Source organism: Tachysurus fulvidraco, chromosome 19 (genome assembly GCF_022655615.1).
Source record: "Tachysurus fulvidraco isolate hzauxx_2018 chromosome 19, HZAU_PFXX_2.0, whole genome shotgun sequence".
NCBI lineage: Eukaryota > Metazoa > Chordata > Actinopteri > Siluriformes > Bagridae > Tachysurus > Tachysurus fulvidraco.
Genome location: NC_062536.1, coordinates 15,250,783 through 15,267,516, shown reverse-complemented (window position 1 = coordinate 15,267,516; position 16,734 = coordinate 15,250,783). Strand labels below are relative to the sequence as shown.

The following is a 16,734-nucleotide window of genomic DNA, read 5'->3' as shown; positions in this document are numbered from 1 at the left end:
ATTGTTTTTTAACCTTTACTGCTCCTGACCTTTGTTTGGCTTTGTCTTATTCACTAACAATGGCACGGCACATTTGACTAATTCGGTAGGCTAAGTAGCTTTATCAGGAATTGTATTTTTCTGAATAAGTTAATCCTATTTTGGAAGCTTATGCTAATAATTACTCTGTTAGTTATTTTCAAAACAAACAAAGTGCTTTGTAAGTGACAAGAAGTGATGTCACGGGGTGAAACATGATGTCACACAATCAACAACAGGGTAGAGTAATGCACCAATCCAGTATAAGCACATAACAAAGTCTTTTATTCATCAGTATATTATGGCTACTTGCAGTTGCTCACTATTTTTATATATTAATCACTTATGCTATGGCAGCTATAAACATTTCATTTCCTTGAAGCTAATAGGAAAAAAGGACAGGAGCTTGTCATGAAACAGCAAAGCTCAAAATCCTTAAGACTTTAAGAACTTGTTCGTGTAAATTGTACAACAAAATTCAGCAAATGTTTTCAAGTCCTATGACTGCAAGAATGATTTTTTTATGTTGTGTTATAACAAGGCTGAGGAGTGTGATCCCCCTGTAGTTGGAAGGGTGTGTTCCAACTACAGGGGGATCACACTCCTCAGCCTCCCCGGAAAAGTCTATGCCAGGGTACTGGAGAGGAGAATTCGGCCGATAGTCGAAACTCGGATTCAGGAGGAACAATGCGGGTTTCGTCCCGGTCGTGGAACACTGGACCATCTCTGTACCCTCGCCAGGTTACTGGAGGGTTCATGGGAGTTTGCCCAACCAGTTCACATGTGCTTTGTGGATCTGGAGAAGGAATTTGACTGTGTCCCTCGTGGTGACTGTGGGGGGTGCTCTGGGAGTATGGGGTCCGGGGCCCTCTGCTAAGGGCTGTCCGGTCCCTATATGACCGGAGCAGGAGTTTGGTTCGCATTGCCGGCAGTAAGTCAGACTTGTTCCCGGTGCATGTTGGACTCCGGGAGGGCTGCCCATTGTCACCGGTCCTGTTCATTATTTATATGGACAGGATTTCTAGGCGCAGTCTGGGGCCGGAGGGAGTCCGATATGGGGACCACAGGATTTCGTCTCTGCTTTTTGCAGATGATTTTGTCCTGTTGGCTTCCTCAAATCAGGACCTTCAGCATGCACTGGGACGGTTTGCAGCCGAGTGTGAAGCGGCGGGGATGAGAATCAGCACCTCCAAATCCAAGGCCATGGTTCTCAGCTGGAACAGGGTGGCTTGCCTCCTTCAGGTTGGTGGAGAGCTCCTGCCTCAAGTGGAGGAGTTTAAGTATCTTGGGGTCTCGTTCACGAGTGAGGGAAGGATGGAGCGGGAGATCGACAGGCGGATCGGTGTATCTTCTGCAGTGATGCGGTCGATATATCGGTCTGTTGTGGTGAAGAAAGAGCTGAGCCGCAAGGCGAAGCTCTCTATTTACCAATCGATCTACGTTCCTACCCTCACCTATGGTCATGAGCTTTGGGTCATGACCGAAAGGACAAGATCCCGGATACAAGGAGTTTCCTCCTCAGGGTGGCTGGGTGCTCCCTTAGAGATAGGTTGAGGAGCTCGGTCACTCAGGGGGAGCTCAGAGTAGAGCCGCTGCTCCTCCACATTGAGAGGAGTCAGCTGAGGTGGCTCGGGGATCTGTTCCGGATGCCTCCTGGACGCCTCCCTAGGGAGGTGTTCCGTGCATGTCCAACCGGGAGGAGGCCCCATAGAAGACCTAGGACACTCTGGAGGGACTATGTCTTGCTAGTGGTGCACCTGCCTGTTGGGCCCTTAACCATCAGTTGTATATATATAAAAAAAAGAGATAATGTAAGTCTGAATAAGGATGTCTGCCATGTGCTGGAAATGTATTGATTATTTTACTTTAACAGCTTTTAACCCGGGGGGCACGGTGGCTTAGTGGTTAGCATGTTTGCCTCACACCTCAGAGTCGGGGGTTTGATTCCCACCTCTGCGTTGTGTGTATGGAGTTTGCATGTTCTCCCCGTGCCTCAGGGGTTTCCTCCGGGTACTCCGGTTTCCTCCACCGGTCCAAAGACATGCAAGGTAGGTTGATTGGCATCTCTGGAAAATTGTCCGTAGTGTGTGAGTGAATGAGAGTGTGTGTGCTCTGCAATGGGTTGGCACTCCGTCCAGGGTGTATCCTGCCTCGATGCACGATGACGCCCGAGACAGGCACAGGCTCCCTGTGACCCGAGAAGTTTGGATAAGCGGTAGAAAATGAGTGAGTGAGCTTTTAACTCCAATCTTAGCTTCCATAGCATTTCTATGGATCACTCGATTAGTGTCATTTGTGATACGTGTGAGACCGCACGGTACTGGAAAAGAAACTATGATGAAATGATGATTACTTCCCCAAGTAAAAATGATAAACGTTAGTCGATGACAGCATAAAAAAATATATATATTGTGACGTCATATTATAAGAACTTTCTATAGTACTTCCTATAATCTCATTAGCTGCTGCCATCTAGTGCTCTCACTTTCAGCTGTAAACGATTACAAACAGGGGGAACATTACAATGACGATAAAATGGGACGTTCCTTGAAACAATTCGGTGTTAATACGCATTTGTTTGTGTAATTCGGTTAGAAGGGCATGTAAACATCGAGGCTGGAATTAAGGCTTTTATTTTGAAATCCGGAAGTTTGCAAACTTTGTTCTGAGGAGAGTTGTTTTGCTAGCTAGCTGTTTATCTTAGCAAGCTGCTAACTAGCTAGCTTTTGAATGAACGTAATAATAATGGAATATAAAATGGCAGCGTTTTCAAGTTTGTAATATTTCTGCAAGATTTCTTCAGCTATGGAGACGTCCTCAAAAGGTTCTTTAATTCAACTGAAATGTATTTGTATAGCGGTTTAATAGCAGCTTTACAGAAGCTAATCAACACAGTACAAAAAGTTTAATGTTATACAAAGGTTATATAATATCATGCGAGTTATAATATTAGACGTTCTTGCTACTAACTATTAACAGATTTGTTTAAATTGACGTTGGTTTAAATTTTAAATCGATATGTGTTGAATTTCTACCATAGAATTTGTGTCAATGGTAAACAAACAGCAGTGGACATTTAATCTGTCTGTTTATATTATGTTTAATTCATTTAGCTAGTGGCTCACTGGTATGTATATTTAGAGAAATAATACACTTCATGCTGTTGGGTTGTAATGTTGGTTGATTAGTTTTCTCTAACAGCACAGCTCGGTATGTTTTATTTCTAATTTGATGTCACTGTTTGCTGATGTTTCTCTGGTGATGTAGGAAAGGCCAAGCGGAGGCACCTGAGTGCAACAGAGTGCAGCGGTTTAACCCAAAGCCTCACCGGAAGTCCAGCAATCACACAACCTTTCATCGTGAACCTCCATCATAAAGACCCTAATAAAGGCCTTCAACCTAGGACACCGACTAAAAGGAAACGAATAGGTACCGTATCGTACCACGTACACGTACTACGCTATGATTGGATGTAGGTTATCGTTTCTCTATGTTGTGTTAAGAGTGGAACGAAATATTTCTCCAGGTCCATGATTCTACGAGTAACAGTACGCAAAGAAGACATACTTAGTACATTTCATTTTTTGCACATTTCATTTTTTTTACATTTCAAAAGCAGTTTTACAAAGAAGTGCAGGACAGTAAATACACAAGATGAGGAAAGCACAGGTTATATAAATGTTGCATTCACATTATGAGCCTTGGTGTACTTGCGTATTATTTCTTATACAGAGCGACTTACATTTTTACCTCAGTTTTATACATCTGAGCAATTGAGGGTTAAGGGCCTTGCTCAGTGGACCTGAGCTTGGTGGACCTGGGATTCGAACTCGCAGCCTTCCAGTCAGTAGTCAATCACCTTACCCACTAAGCTGCCACGTTCCATATTTACTTGTTTTTGTCCTGTTTTTCTGACCTATATCTGATTCCTTTGCCTCATTCTTTTCATTATATTTGCTTATTCGTTACTTTGACCTGATGTATAACTTTTTTATACCAGTAACACCACCATGGATGAACACAACCCAGACTGTAGAACAGATAATCCTCTTCATAAAGGTCAATAATGAGACAAATAAGGAGGAAAAGTTCCTGCTACTCTGACAAGTACAGCATTGATCCTGACTCACAAGGAATGCAGTTGAGAAATCAAGAGTACGTTTGACCTTGTAAAAATGGATCAGTGTTTCTCTTGTTTCCACTAATACTCCCGTTCCTATTGTTACTGTCGTTAGCCTTTTTGTTTTTACATTTTGTCTGCATCTTTGCTCTGTCATGGCTTAAGAAATGTCCTTAGAGACGGCTCAAATTCTGTAAGAAGCTATTTACGCATATTCAACATAATCAGAAAGGTCAGAAAAAAAATTAGTAAAAAAAAAAGCAATACTGGTAAAAACACCTAGCTGGTCCACAAGGCCAGCATTTTGAAACATGCATAATATTTTAAAGAAGGTAAATGTTAGACAGCAGGTACTGTTTTTGCTCACAGCTTTAGGGTTTGATTTTTCAAAAATCTGAGCAAAAAAAGAAAAAACGCTGTTTGGAGCTGTTTGGATCTAAATTGTCTTTAGGTGTGTAGATGAGTGTGTTTGAGGTACCTTTAGATTTTCTCCTGTCCAGGATTAACTTGGCCATGTTGATTATGTGTTTTATACAGTAATTCACTGGAAATAATCTGTCTGAATTTGTATTCACACCGTGTATTATTTGTATATCGAACTAATCTTGAATTAGGACTCTTGTGCTTGTGTTTTTTTTCCGTTTTGCATTTTAATTGTCAGATGGCCGACAACAGAAAGCCATTACAGGTTTCTTTCCCTCTGCCGGGGTCCTGAGCAGCAGCCCGCAAAAAGGCAACTCGGCGAAGATGGAGCCAGGACTGAACTGTCACACTGTCCTGAAAGAGAAGGAAGAGGTGCAGCATGATGTGACGGAGCTCATGGAAGGCATTACTGAAGAGATGTTTGTGGATGATGAGGAGTTTGAGACAGGCATTTGTTCTGTAAAGAAAGAGGAGAATGAGCAGGAGGTGATGAGAGCAGGATGCAGCAGTTGGGCTTCTCCATCTCACTCCAGCTTTCATAATGGATACGTGAAAAAGGAGGAAAAAGAAGACGAAGAGTATGATGTGCAAAGCCTCCCTGATGCTCATTATGGGTTACTGGGATTGAATCAGATGCTACTGGAGCCTCAAGGTCACATTCAGGACTTGCCTGGAGAGCTCCTGAGTGTTATTTTCGCACAGCTCCCAGCAGATGATCTTTACCGCCATGTCAGTCTGGTGTGTCGGCACTGGAGAGACATTGTCATGAACAGCCAGGTCTGTTTCCTTTACCTCGTACGTAAAATGTAAAACTTTTTATGCAGATTATTAAGTAACATCAGGAATTTGGACTGTCCTTCTGCTCTAGTTTCTTCCATGGAAGAAGTTGTACTACAGATACCAGAAGCAGGAGGAAATGGCAGTGAAGCAGCTGAAATCCCTCGTTGAAGACAACGGCATTGTCAGAAAGGATGATCTCTGTGTGCTGAACATGGTGAGGTAAGGTTTAGAAGACACCCTGAAGGAAATCGTATTTTTAAAGCAGCTCTCTCAAGAAATCTACTTTAATGAAAAGCTCAGAACCCTGTAAAGAGCAGGAGAAAAGCTATTCATGTGGACAAATAATAAACTTAGCTAACCAACCAGGCAAGTAAAACTTCCAGTGTGATGCCCAGTCCCGATTATTTGTTTCCTGGAAAACTAATTGATGATGCTGAGAAGCTGTAGCTAATGTAATAACATAAGGCCAGCTAGCTAGCTAGGTAATGCATTAAAACAGAGTAAGGGAAAAAAACTGTCTAGCAATAGACAGTTAAATAGCGTTTTATTCTGCTAATGTTTTTCATGTAGCACTTTTTCAACCTCTGTAAAATTCCACAAGGTCACTGTAGAGCATGTCCACAAATCACAAGGAAAACTATACTTTGTGTCCGAGTCTTTATTTTCCCTCGTTATGTTTGACAGCAAGGAGGTAAGCAGGAGACTTGACATGATTTTGTCTTGCTCTTTATGTTGTTTAATTTTGTCAGTATTTCCACATATCTGCTTGTTCTGTGTTCAGAAGAACTACAAACATTTCCTTAATTTAAGGCTAAATGCTTAAATAATCATCCTAGTAAGGATAGTTATTTTTTTTTACTGTCAGCCAGATCACATCCTTGGAAAATCAGTAGGCTTTCGCTGTTGAACCTACACGTCCACTGCACAACTAAGAATAATAGAAAAATTCTAAATCTGTCAATCATGTTCCCTGTCAAGTGTTTTTTTTTTTTTTAGAAAGATCCTTCTGTCCTGCTTGAACTCAGGAATTCAAGTCAAGAAGCTTTTATTGTCATTTCAACCATTTATAGCTGTTGCAGTACACAGTGAAATGAGACAGAGTTTCTCCAGGATCAGGGTGCTACATAAAACAAAGACACGGCTAAGGACTTGTAAGTAGTCTTAGCCACATAAAGTGCAACTGTGCAACCTGGTGCAAACGGTGCAGGACAAGACAGACAAGACAGTGCAGACGAAAAGTTACAAGACAATACAAAAAATACAAAAGACAATAAACAGAAACGGTGCTGAACATGAGAGATAATGTATAGGATTTGTGCAAAAACAGCAAACGACTGAAATGGTGTACAGTATGTGCAAAACGACTGAAATGGTGTACAGTATGTGCAAAACGACTGAAATGGTGTACAGTATGTGCAAAACGACTGAAATGTTGTACAGTATGTACAAAACGACTGAAATGGTGTACAGTATGTACAAAACGACTGAAATGGTGTACAGTATGTGCAAAACGACTGAAATGGTGTACAGTATGTGCAAAACGACTGAAATGGTGTACAGTATGTGCAAAATGACTGAAATGGTGTACAGTATGTGCAAAACGACTGAAATGGTGTACAGTATGTGCAAAACGACGGTGCAACTTCTGCCAGTAATACTGACTGTCTTTTGCGTTGTCAGATCATGACGTAGTTCAGACCTGGCTTCTTTTTGCCATGCTCAGTCTTCCAGCAAGTTCTTTAAAGTGAAGCGTGTTGTTTTTGCGTAGCAGTTAAGCACCTAAAAGTCCTTCCCCTGAGACACTGTAGTGCTTTTCTGGTCCACTGGAACGTCTGGAGAGGACTGAAGATGATGCAGGTTCAGACGTTACCAGGACAGCCGGGTTAAACTTAGATTGTTTTAAGTCAAACTACATGTAAAATACGTCAGTGGTCTCTCAAGGATGATTTTAGGTTAATGATCTCAGCTTTCTAATGGGTGAAAGTCTTTCTTAAAGGGAAAACCCTTTTTATGTGAAGGTACAGACTGTATCAGGGACAAATTTAAGATAAAGTGCACCCTAGTGCAACTCTACTTAGATGCAGATATAAGTTTATTTTAAAAAGCTGCAGTAATTTTGTCCTGTATTAAAGATTAAAACAAATTGTTCACATTTATATTATTAAACAATTCAAGAGTGTTGTGTGACAGAAGAGTGTCAGTAGGTACGTAGGAATCAAAGGGAAGGTGTAGAAGACAGTAGTGAGACCAGATATGCTGAATGGGTTAGAGACTGTAGCAGTGAGGAAAAGACATGAGGCAGAGATGAGGATGTTGAGGTTCTCTTTAGGAGTGATGAGGATGGACAGGATTAGGAACGAGTACATCAGAGGGACAGCTCAGGTTGGCTGTTTTGGAGACCGAGAGACTAGATTGAGATGGTTTGGACATGTACAGAGGAGGGAGATGGTTATATTGGTAGAAGGATTTTGGGGATGGAGCTGCCAGGTAAGGGGTCAAGAAAAGGACAAAGAGGAGATATATGGATATGTTAAATGAGGACATGAACGTACTTGGTGTGAGAGAAGAAGATGCTGAGAATAGAGTTAGGTGAAACCTGATGATTCGCTGTAACGACCCCTAACGGGAAAAGCAGAAAGTAGTGTATAATAAAATGATTATTTCAAAACTAGCTACAGGAGATAGGATGGCGTAGTGGTGAAAACATTTGCAACACACCTTCGAGGTTGGAGGATTCCTGTCGCCATCCTGCATGAATTGATTTTACATGCTCTCGCTGTATCTCAAAGGTTTCCTCCCTCAGTCCATAGACATGTGCTGTAGGATGATCAGCATCAATAGATTGTCCATTGTGTGTGTGTGTGTTTGTGTGTGTTTGTGTGTGTTTGTGTGTGTGTGTGTGTGTGTGTGTGTGTGTGTGTGTGTGTGTGTGTGGTAGGCACCCTGTCTAAGGTGTCCCGTGCCATGTTCCTCACATCCCCCAGGATAGGCTCCATGATTCTTATGACAGAGATTGTATTATGTAAAGACATAATAAAGTGAAAGGTTTGCTACTTACTTGTTGGAATTGTACTGCAGCAGTTTAAACTGAGCTGCTGTCATTACAGGTACATGGCACAGTTTAAACACAGCAGATGGGTGAACGTTGAAGATGTTTTGCGGTGTGTGAAAGGACATCGGCTCTATGCCCAGGCAGAGGCCTGCATCAAGCACAGGCTGCCAGACGTCGAGACGATCGACGGAGTATGTAGCGATTTTTGTATGTTTTATTTTTTCCTTTTTCAATCTTGTACGACACATCGAGGGTAAGATTGTGTTGCAAATCTTCATTTACATTTACAGTATCTGATAGACGCCCTTATCCAGAGCGACTTGCATTTAATCTCATTTTATACAGCTGAGCAATAGAGGGTTAAGGGACTTGCTTCCAGCAATGGCAGCTTGGCTCGGTTTAAACTCACAACCTTCCAGTCAGTAGCCCAACACGTTAACCACTAGGCTGCCTCACATACCTAAGCATGTTTTTAAATTCAGCTTAATTCGACTGTTCATCTTTTTGATCTGGCAACAAACACATCCTAATCTTATACCACAATAATTTGACAACAGTTTTTTTAAATTGATTGAAGAACGTATTATACTTTTTACCTGTTTCTAGTTATGCTGAATGTTACATATACATAACACTTACATTATATGAGCTACAAACAGTTAGAATCAGTAATCTCTGTTAAAATTAGTAAGCGTCAAAAAGACCCATGTCAGATAGCCTAAAGTTACAGATTTGCCTGTAATTGTTATAAAACACTGATATTAGAGGCTCCTTCCAAAAATGATCAATAAACTTTACCTCACAGAAACTTATCAAGAGTTACACATTATGTAAGTAAAGTCGTACAGGTATTGTCAATCTAGTATTATGATATTAGATTCTTGAATTATTGTTGAATTATTGAAAAATAATTATTTGAAAATGGTGTATTATAGGGACCAAACCCCTGGTCTGCCATGGCTCTGATGCTGATCCTTGCAGATGGATTGATTGATGTCCTGGACCTGGTGACTCGTTTACGAACCTCTGGCTGTTTACCGACTCCGGACTTGATCTCGGAGTTCCTATGGGCCATGGCTACACTGCTCCTGACCATGAGGAACACTAACATTAACATCACTAACAGGTGAAAACAACGTCAAATAAGGCCGAAAAAAATCGATTGTATTTTAAATAACCTTTATGTGTCTTTTCCATCACTCAGGTGGCATTACAATATTTTTTATGTGTTGCATCTAATGGAGAATGCACCTCCGCCTCTGAGTCACGGTGACGGCAGGTACGGGGCCGTTTTAACACCTATTTTAAATATTTTAGTTATTTAAAACTGAAGTCATTAGATGAAAATGTTAAATGTAACTTCTGCTTTATTCGCCTCACTGTCTCTGTGCGCAGGGAAAAGCAGATATACGTCACTCATGAACAGCAGCAGATCCTCAATCACAACATACAGAGACACCACATTGTCAAAATCATGGCTTTTGCTGGTAAAAGCCATTGAAGTTAAACTAATTGCATGCTTTATCACCAGTTTCCATGCATACAGTACATGGTGTGAATGCTGTAAATGCTGATAGCATTGTTGGTCTTGTAATGATGGTCTTTTTATGTTTCAGGTACTGGAAAGACGACGACTCTGGTGAAGTACGCAGAACAACGGCCTCATTTGCGCTTCCTCTACATTTCCTTTAACAAGTCTGTGGCCATGCAGGCCAAACACAGTTTCCCTTTTAATGTAGAATGCAGGACCATACACTCTATGGCCTACCAAGCTATCGGACGCAGGTCAGTGTTCTTAAGTCAGTTTCAAATAGTTTAGACACAAAGAAAATCTCATTTATCCTTTTTTTTTAGGTACAAAAATTTAAGTAAGCTAAGTAGTGGTCTGAAACCATTCACAATAGCCTGGGTGCTTCCCGAGGGCCACGGTGGCTTTGTCAACGCCAAGGTCGTAACAGAAACCATCAACAACTATTGTTCCTCCACGGATGAGTGTATTGGCCCACAGCACGTCCCGGAACGCTACAAGAATACCAACGGACGTGAGGAGTGTCCAACCGAACACAAAAAGAAGGTGTGCAGATATCCAGGTTATCCATTCATATAGACACATAGACATACGTCTTCCAAAATTCTTGCATCTAACGTGGACACGGTGTTGATGCCTCACGGCTCCAGGCGCTCTGATTTGCTGCTGAGCACACAGGATCACATGTCTGTTAGGGATTCCTTCATGTTTATGTTCTGTTTACATTAAATTACCCAAAGGTGGGAATGTGTACCCACATGGTGACCCACAAAGAACCAGCATCCAATCCGGGCTGTATTATCACTTCATGCTCAGAATTCCCGAACTACATTCTAGATCCAATGTGACTCTGACCAGGATTAAGCAGTCGTTGAAAACGAATGAACGGATGCGTGAACACGAGGGGGCAGCATTAGGGGGCAGTGTTGCGTGTACCAAAACAGAAGAAAACCTTACTCTACTCTTAATATCTTAAACTGCTCTATTTAGTCATGGCCGAGTTTGTGTAGGGGCTTCTTTAGAATCCCAACACTCCACAATACACTTCCCTGCTCAATCATTCACGGTTTACTCGAAGCTCAATATAACAGAATTACCCAATGCACACTTTTGGAGTTGTGCTTAATGGCACCACTGTGATACCCATAATCCCCTTCTTTATGTCTTGATACAGCTACTCATACATGAATCTTTCCTTAGACACAACGACCTGCAACTTTTGTTATCTTTAGCTATGCGTGTCTCGTTCCAGGAGTTTGCACTTGACGCACAAAACATTTGGAAGAAAATGACCGAGCTGAAACCCACCAAAGAAGCAGCGCACCACATAACCCATGATGGTAGATTTAATAAATTCCTCACTTTACACTGAGCAAAGGTGGATTTATGCTTAAGCTACTGACCAAAAAGTGATCGCTACTGTATGTCATTGCATCTAACCTTGTGGAATTTTAGTAGACCAGGGTCACACCCTTTTGCAGAAAAAACCTGATCATAATAAGGAACTAACTTGTTTTGTGGCACTTTTTGTTCATTAATAAATAAAACATTCTAATGGTTGACCCATTGTTTATTTATATATATATATATATATATATATGTGTGTGTGTGTGTGTGTGTGTGTGTATATATATATATATGTACACTTGTTTATACAGGTTACCTCAAACTGTGGCAGTTACAGAAGCCTGAACTCAAAGACTATGATTCGATTTTCATAGACGAAGCTCAGGACTGCACTCCAGGTACTTTGTGTTTTTTTCAGATGGTTACAGAGAGTTTACCTGAGAGTTTCAGAGCTTACCTGAGCGTTAACCATTAGGCACTTTATCTATATGATTCTGCTTTTCTTCAGTCATCATGGACATCATGCTTTCTCAGTCTTGTGGAAAGATCCTGGTTGGAGATCCCCATCAGCAGATATACACCTTCAGAGGAGCTGTCAATGCTTTACATACTGTTTCTCACACACATCTTTACTACCTAACACAGGTAGGTATACACACACACACAAGCTTAAACTTGTATGTATTCCCTTAAGAAATGCTTCAGTAGAATTGAACCCATACATGTAATATTAAATCTATTCATTATTTAAACTTTGTACATCTTTAAGCATTTTTCCCCCCTTTTATTAAAGAGTTTTAGATTCGGCTCTGAGATCGCCTACGTCGGTGCGACGGTCCTAGATGTCTGCAAAAAGGTGAAAAAAATTTTGGTCGGTGGACGACAGGACGGTAGGTTTAACACACGGCATTACACGTAACACACATACATTAATATCAAAGTGTGTTAATTAAACAGTGTTTCTTCAGGCATCGTGAGAGGTGAGGACAACGAGACTCTGGACAACATAAGACTGGCTCGTACACAGGTTGAAGGAAAGGTAGCCATTTTGTGCCGCTGTAATGTAACCGTGTTCAGTGAAGCGGTGCGGCTCACCGACGTTAACCCTATCTGCAAGATCCACATTGTCGGTGTGAGTTCTCATGATGTTGTATTATCTACAAACCGATTACCTGTGTTCTTATGAAGTCACTGGCTGAACTGTTTGTAGAAAAAATATTTGTTCCTGCTTTTTAGGGTGTTGACAATTTTGGGTTGAAGCAAATCCTGGATATCTGGATTCTGATGCAGCCAGAGGACAAACGTAGGAACGGTAAGCTCTTTAGATCGCAGTTATTAGGACTTCTATTTTTTGTAAATAAATAAATAAATAAATAAGTAAATAAAAATAATAAAATAAAGCAAAGGAAAGATGGAGGTTTAAGATTACTTGATACTTGAACATAGCATTGAGGTCATATAACACATAAAATTAAGCTTTTGTTTCCTTTGGTTTGAATCTCTCCACCAGCTGAGGCACCTCTGTATCTTATATCTGTACTTATATTACTGTTTCATCCGAGAGAAACTAACTTTGTGCCATTGATATGGTTTGTGTCCAAATAGTCTCAGTGATCTTGTACTTTGTGTCATTTAAATTTGCTTTAAAGTCTCCATCAACGAATACATAGATATTAGTTCATGAGATCACAGACTGAGAATGCGTCTCTTTACCTTCAGAGTGTTTGTGGATTAAGGACTCATTTATTCGGAGTTTCTGTAGCGAGAAGCTGGGCGGGTACGCAGGCCTAAAGAAGTATGCCACACACACAGAAGACCGTGAGCTGGAAGCCAAGCTGTCAGTGGTGGAGAAATATAACAAGCGCATTCCAGAGCTGGTGGATCGGATCTACAACCGTGCTCAGAGCAAGCCGAACTGCGCAGGTTAGACACGCACTCGGTTATGGTTAACTGAATGATAAGTGCAGTGTGTGTGTGATTTCCTCAAATCTCACTTAGTCTACTGATGGTTTGGTGAAATTAGTTCAATGCTTATAATACATAGATTTGATTGGTTTTACATTTTACATCTAGTTTTAGGTAGATGTCTTCGTCTTGTCTTTGTTTTGTAGACTATATCATAGGCACGGTGCATAAATCTAAGGGTCTGGAGTTTGACACGGTGGTGGTGATGGATGACTTCATAAAAGTGCCTTGTTCCAGACACAACCTGCAGAGGATGAACATTAACCCAGGTTCAGTGTGTGTGTGTGTGTGTGTGTGTGTGTGTGTGTGTGTGTGTGTGTGTGTGTGTGTGTGTGTGTGTGTGTGTGTGTGTGTGTGTGTGTGTGTGTGTGTGTGTGTGTGTGTGTGTGTGTGTGTTAAACACTGCACGTCTAATTAGTCTTGTACCTCTTGTAGTGCTAGAATATTAAATGATCAATCCTGATTGGTCAGGTGGTAAAACAAGTTCATATTAATGCATTAGCTCTAGTTTTTAGCCACAGTGAAGCCTATAATGCACTTCTCAGTAACATGACAAGCTATGCATTTGCTTTTCTCGTTAGCTTTAAAAGAGGGATAAAAAGTCAAATGAATTTTGATGGTCTCTAATAGTTTTTTTTAATCAAATCAAAATGTAATAGTTGGGAAATTGCTATGGTATAAGAGGAATAAAACACTTCAGGAGATTCTGCTAAAAGAAAACTTATCAATTTAAAAATGGATTTAGGATTTGTTTTTGAATATTTAGTTTCCTAAAATCCTTCGATAGTTCTTGACTGTCATGTGTTGTATGATACAGCTACTTGCAAACAATTGTTTGGAGAAAACAAAATATTGTCAGTTTCTTCATTCATAGACAAAAGCTGCTTTCTGTATTTTGCATTTGGTGAAGGAATCATTTTAGAAGTGAGGGTTAAATAGACACGTGCAGTAAAAACCCTCTCTGTGTCTGTAGGTATTAAAACAGCTGACGCAGACGAGTGGAACCTGCTGTACGTGGCCGTGACTCGAGCTAAGAGAGCGCTGTACATCACCAAGAGTGTCAGCAACATCCTCACACTTGCAGGGGTGAGTAGTTTGTCCTTGATTTCATCTGGAACCCCAATGAAACTTTACAGTGTATTTGACCGTTTATCAGGTCATTTTTCGATACGTTTCAACTCCATAAATCTTGGCATACTCCATTTTCCCCATATACTTCCTTATGTATTCTATTTTATAGTTCATTCACAGTTAGTTCTATTTTTTTACTTTTTTTTTATTATTGAATCTGACTTTTTATTACCATTTGATTAGTTTTATATAACAAGCACAGTAGTAAAAAGTATTTAACTACATGTTGTGTGTGTGTGTGTGAGAGAGAGAGAGAGAGAGAGAAGTCAAATTTGAGTTTGAAATTTTTTTTAATTTCCTATTAAAATGGTCTGTTATACAAAGAGAGATGCAGAGAACATAACAACTGGATATTATACTGAAATTTATATTAGGAATGAAGCACGATGTTAGAAAGATAATGACTGGTGTAATATGTTCTGACACAAACCTTAGTTACTTTTATCCAATTTAAACTAGATTATTTCCCAATATAAGCATGTTCTGAATTGTTACTCCTCTTATCTATCAGCTTGTGACCAATTTATTTTTAATTTACAAATGAACTTGTTTTTTTTCCTCTTTATTGTACATTTAAAGCTGCTATTAACAATCATTCCCATTTTGTCTTGACGATGTTACAGAGAAAGCACGAAGCGCACTGTTGCTATTTGCACTGTTACACTGTGGTTCGTTTGTACGTTTGCATTTGCATCAAAATCTATTCTGATGTATATTTCTGTCTCTGGCTGTAGGAATACTTTCTGAGGTTTGAGATGACCAGTACGCTTTTAAATAAGGATCTGCATCGCCGATGCAGCACCAGAGAGTGTCCCAATCTCCTCACTACAGAGTCACCACTCAGCATGCACAAACTCCCTATTCGATACGTATGTCCCAGTTTAAACGTCCTTCTTTATGGGATTCTTCATTGTGCACTGGGCTTCATTCATGCACATGCCATAATCTGTGTGTGTGTTTCAGATGGACACTGCAGAGGAAGGTGGTGTTCTCTGTGCTACGTGTGTGGAACAGCGTGTAGGTCCTGTAGCTTATCTTCTCTCTCCACCTGAGACGGTCAAGTCTATGCATTACACAGAGGAGCGACCCGAGCTGCCTGTTAACATCGCCATGCTGCTGGCTCTGCTCTAACAGGACAAACATACTATTATTGTACACTGTGGATATGTAAATGCTCAACTGTGTGCGTGTGTGTGTGTATATATACATATATATATATACACAGTGGTGTGAAAAAGTGTTGGCCCCCTTCCTGATTTTTTTTATTATTTTTTTTTTGCGTTATTTTTTAATTAAGGTTTTTATTATTAAGGGAAAACAAAATTAAAACCTCTGTGTGTACGTACGCACATGCATGCACAGTGTACGTAGGTTTAAACTGATTGTCTTTGTGTTTTTGTGCGGCTAAATGCTACGATCCACTTTAAGGCAGCTGGTATTTTTTTTTACGTATGCAATTTTAAATTTCCAGTCAGTGTTTGTTATAAAATGTACAAAGCTGTACTTGCAGTGATTAGAGATGTCATATGTGTAGTTGGTTAATGCGTTCAACAATGGTGGTGTTCTATACTTTGATTTTTTATACTAAATTTGAGCCCACAGTGAAGCGCACAATTATTTGCGAAGCGGTTCGATATTACAGCGGCGTGCAGAAGTTTTGGCGTCCTCTGAACGAAGAACACCAACAAGAAATTTCGTGAAGATATAAACCAAATGGATAAAGACAGGGATTCAAAAGTTTTTTTTCGCAAAAGACCATCAGGAAAACTTATGGAGAAACTAATACGTGATTGTATAGTGAAAATATAAAGACACAGGCACTTTGTTGAAGCCCGATCAGAGAAATACTTTCACTGTAAAAAAAAAAAAAAAATCTTTTAAATCTCTTTGATCTTGCTGCAGGAATGTTGACGTTGCCTGGAGCAGGACGCTGCCAGTGCATTGCTTTCCTGTCTCACACTGTTGTAATCTTCATCTTTCCCAGGAAATATTCACATCAGTCTGGAATACACTCACATTCCAACCTGCTGTTGGACCACTGGATTATGCCACTGCATCGAATTTTGTTTCTCACTCCTCCTTTAGAATTTCTATTGTATATCAAGCTTATATGTGTCTTCTAGAGGAACAGAGAAATATTTTTTCTAGTATTAAGGTGATCCTTTTTCAATTAGGACTATTAATAAAGTGACAGTGGACCTTTTATGACCTGAATGTCATATCGGTGCTTTACAGCCTTTTGCACTATACACTTTGAACAGTGTGTATATTCATATTATAACACTGTTACCTGTTTGTTTGTTTTTTATTTTGTTTATGTACATAAAGAATGACATTGTACTTAAAAACATCCTGGCATAAAATTATGTT

At 40.2% G+C, this 16,734-nt stretch overlaps 1 protein-coding gene across 2 annotated transcripts; it reads left to right on the top strand.

The window, feature by feature from the left end:
• The first annotated feature begins 2,504 nt into the window (after window positions 1-2,504).
• Window positions 2,505-16,715, top strand: fbxo18 (F-box DNA helicase 1). 2 transcript variants are annotated; one of them, XM_027151165.2, is made up of 21 exons: window positions 2,505-2,842; window positions 3,286-3,447; window positions 4,800-5,338; window positions 5,430-5,560; window positions 8,449-8,584; window positions 9,329-9,519; window positions 9,598-9,672; window positions 9,789-9,880; window positions 10,010-10,178; window positions 10,248-10,467; window positions 11,174-11,261; window positions 11,580-11,666; window positions 11,777-11,913; window positions 12,062-12,158; window positions 12,237-12,400; window positions 12,505-12,580; window positions 12,988-13,191; window positions 13,380-13,502; window positions 14,207-14,319; window positions 15,099-15,233; window positions 15,328-16,715. In XM_027151165.2, exons 1-21 carry the CDS (start codon window positions 2,824-2,826, stop codon window positions 15,493-15,495), a joined length of 3,126 nt encoding a protein of 1,041 aa, XP_027006966.2. In that variant the 5' UTR covers window positions 2,505-2,823; the 3' UTR covers window positions 15,496-16,715. The 2 variants fall into 2 exon arrangements, with proteins under 2 accessions (XP_027006966.2, XP_047659707.1); XM_047803751.1 differs by lacking the exon at window positions 2,505-2,842 and adding an exon at window positions 4,019-4,173 and having other exon boundaries at window positions 3,310-3,447.
• Window positions 16,716-16,734: the final 19 nt, after the last annotated feature.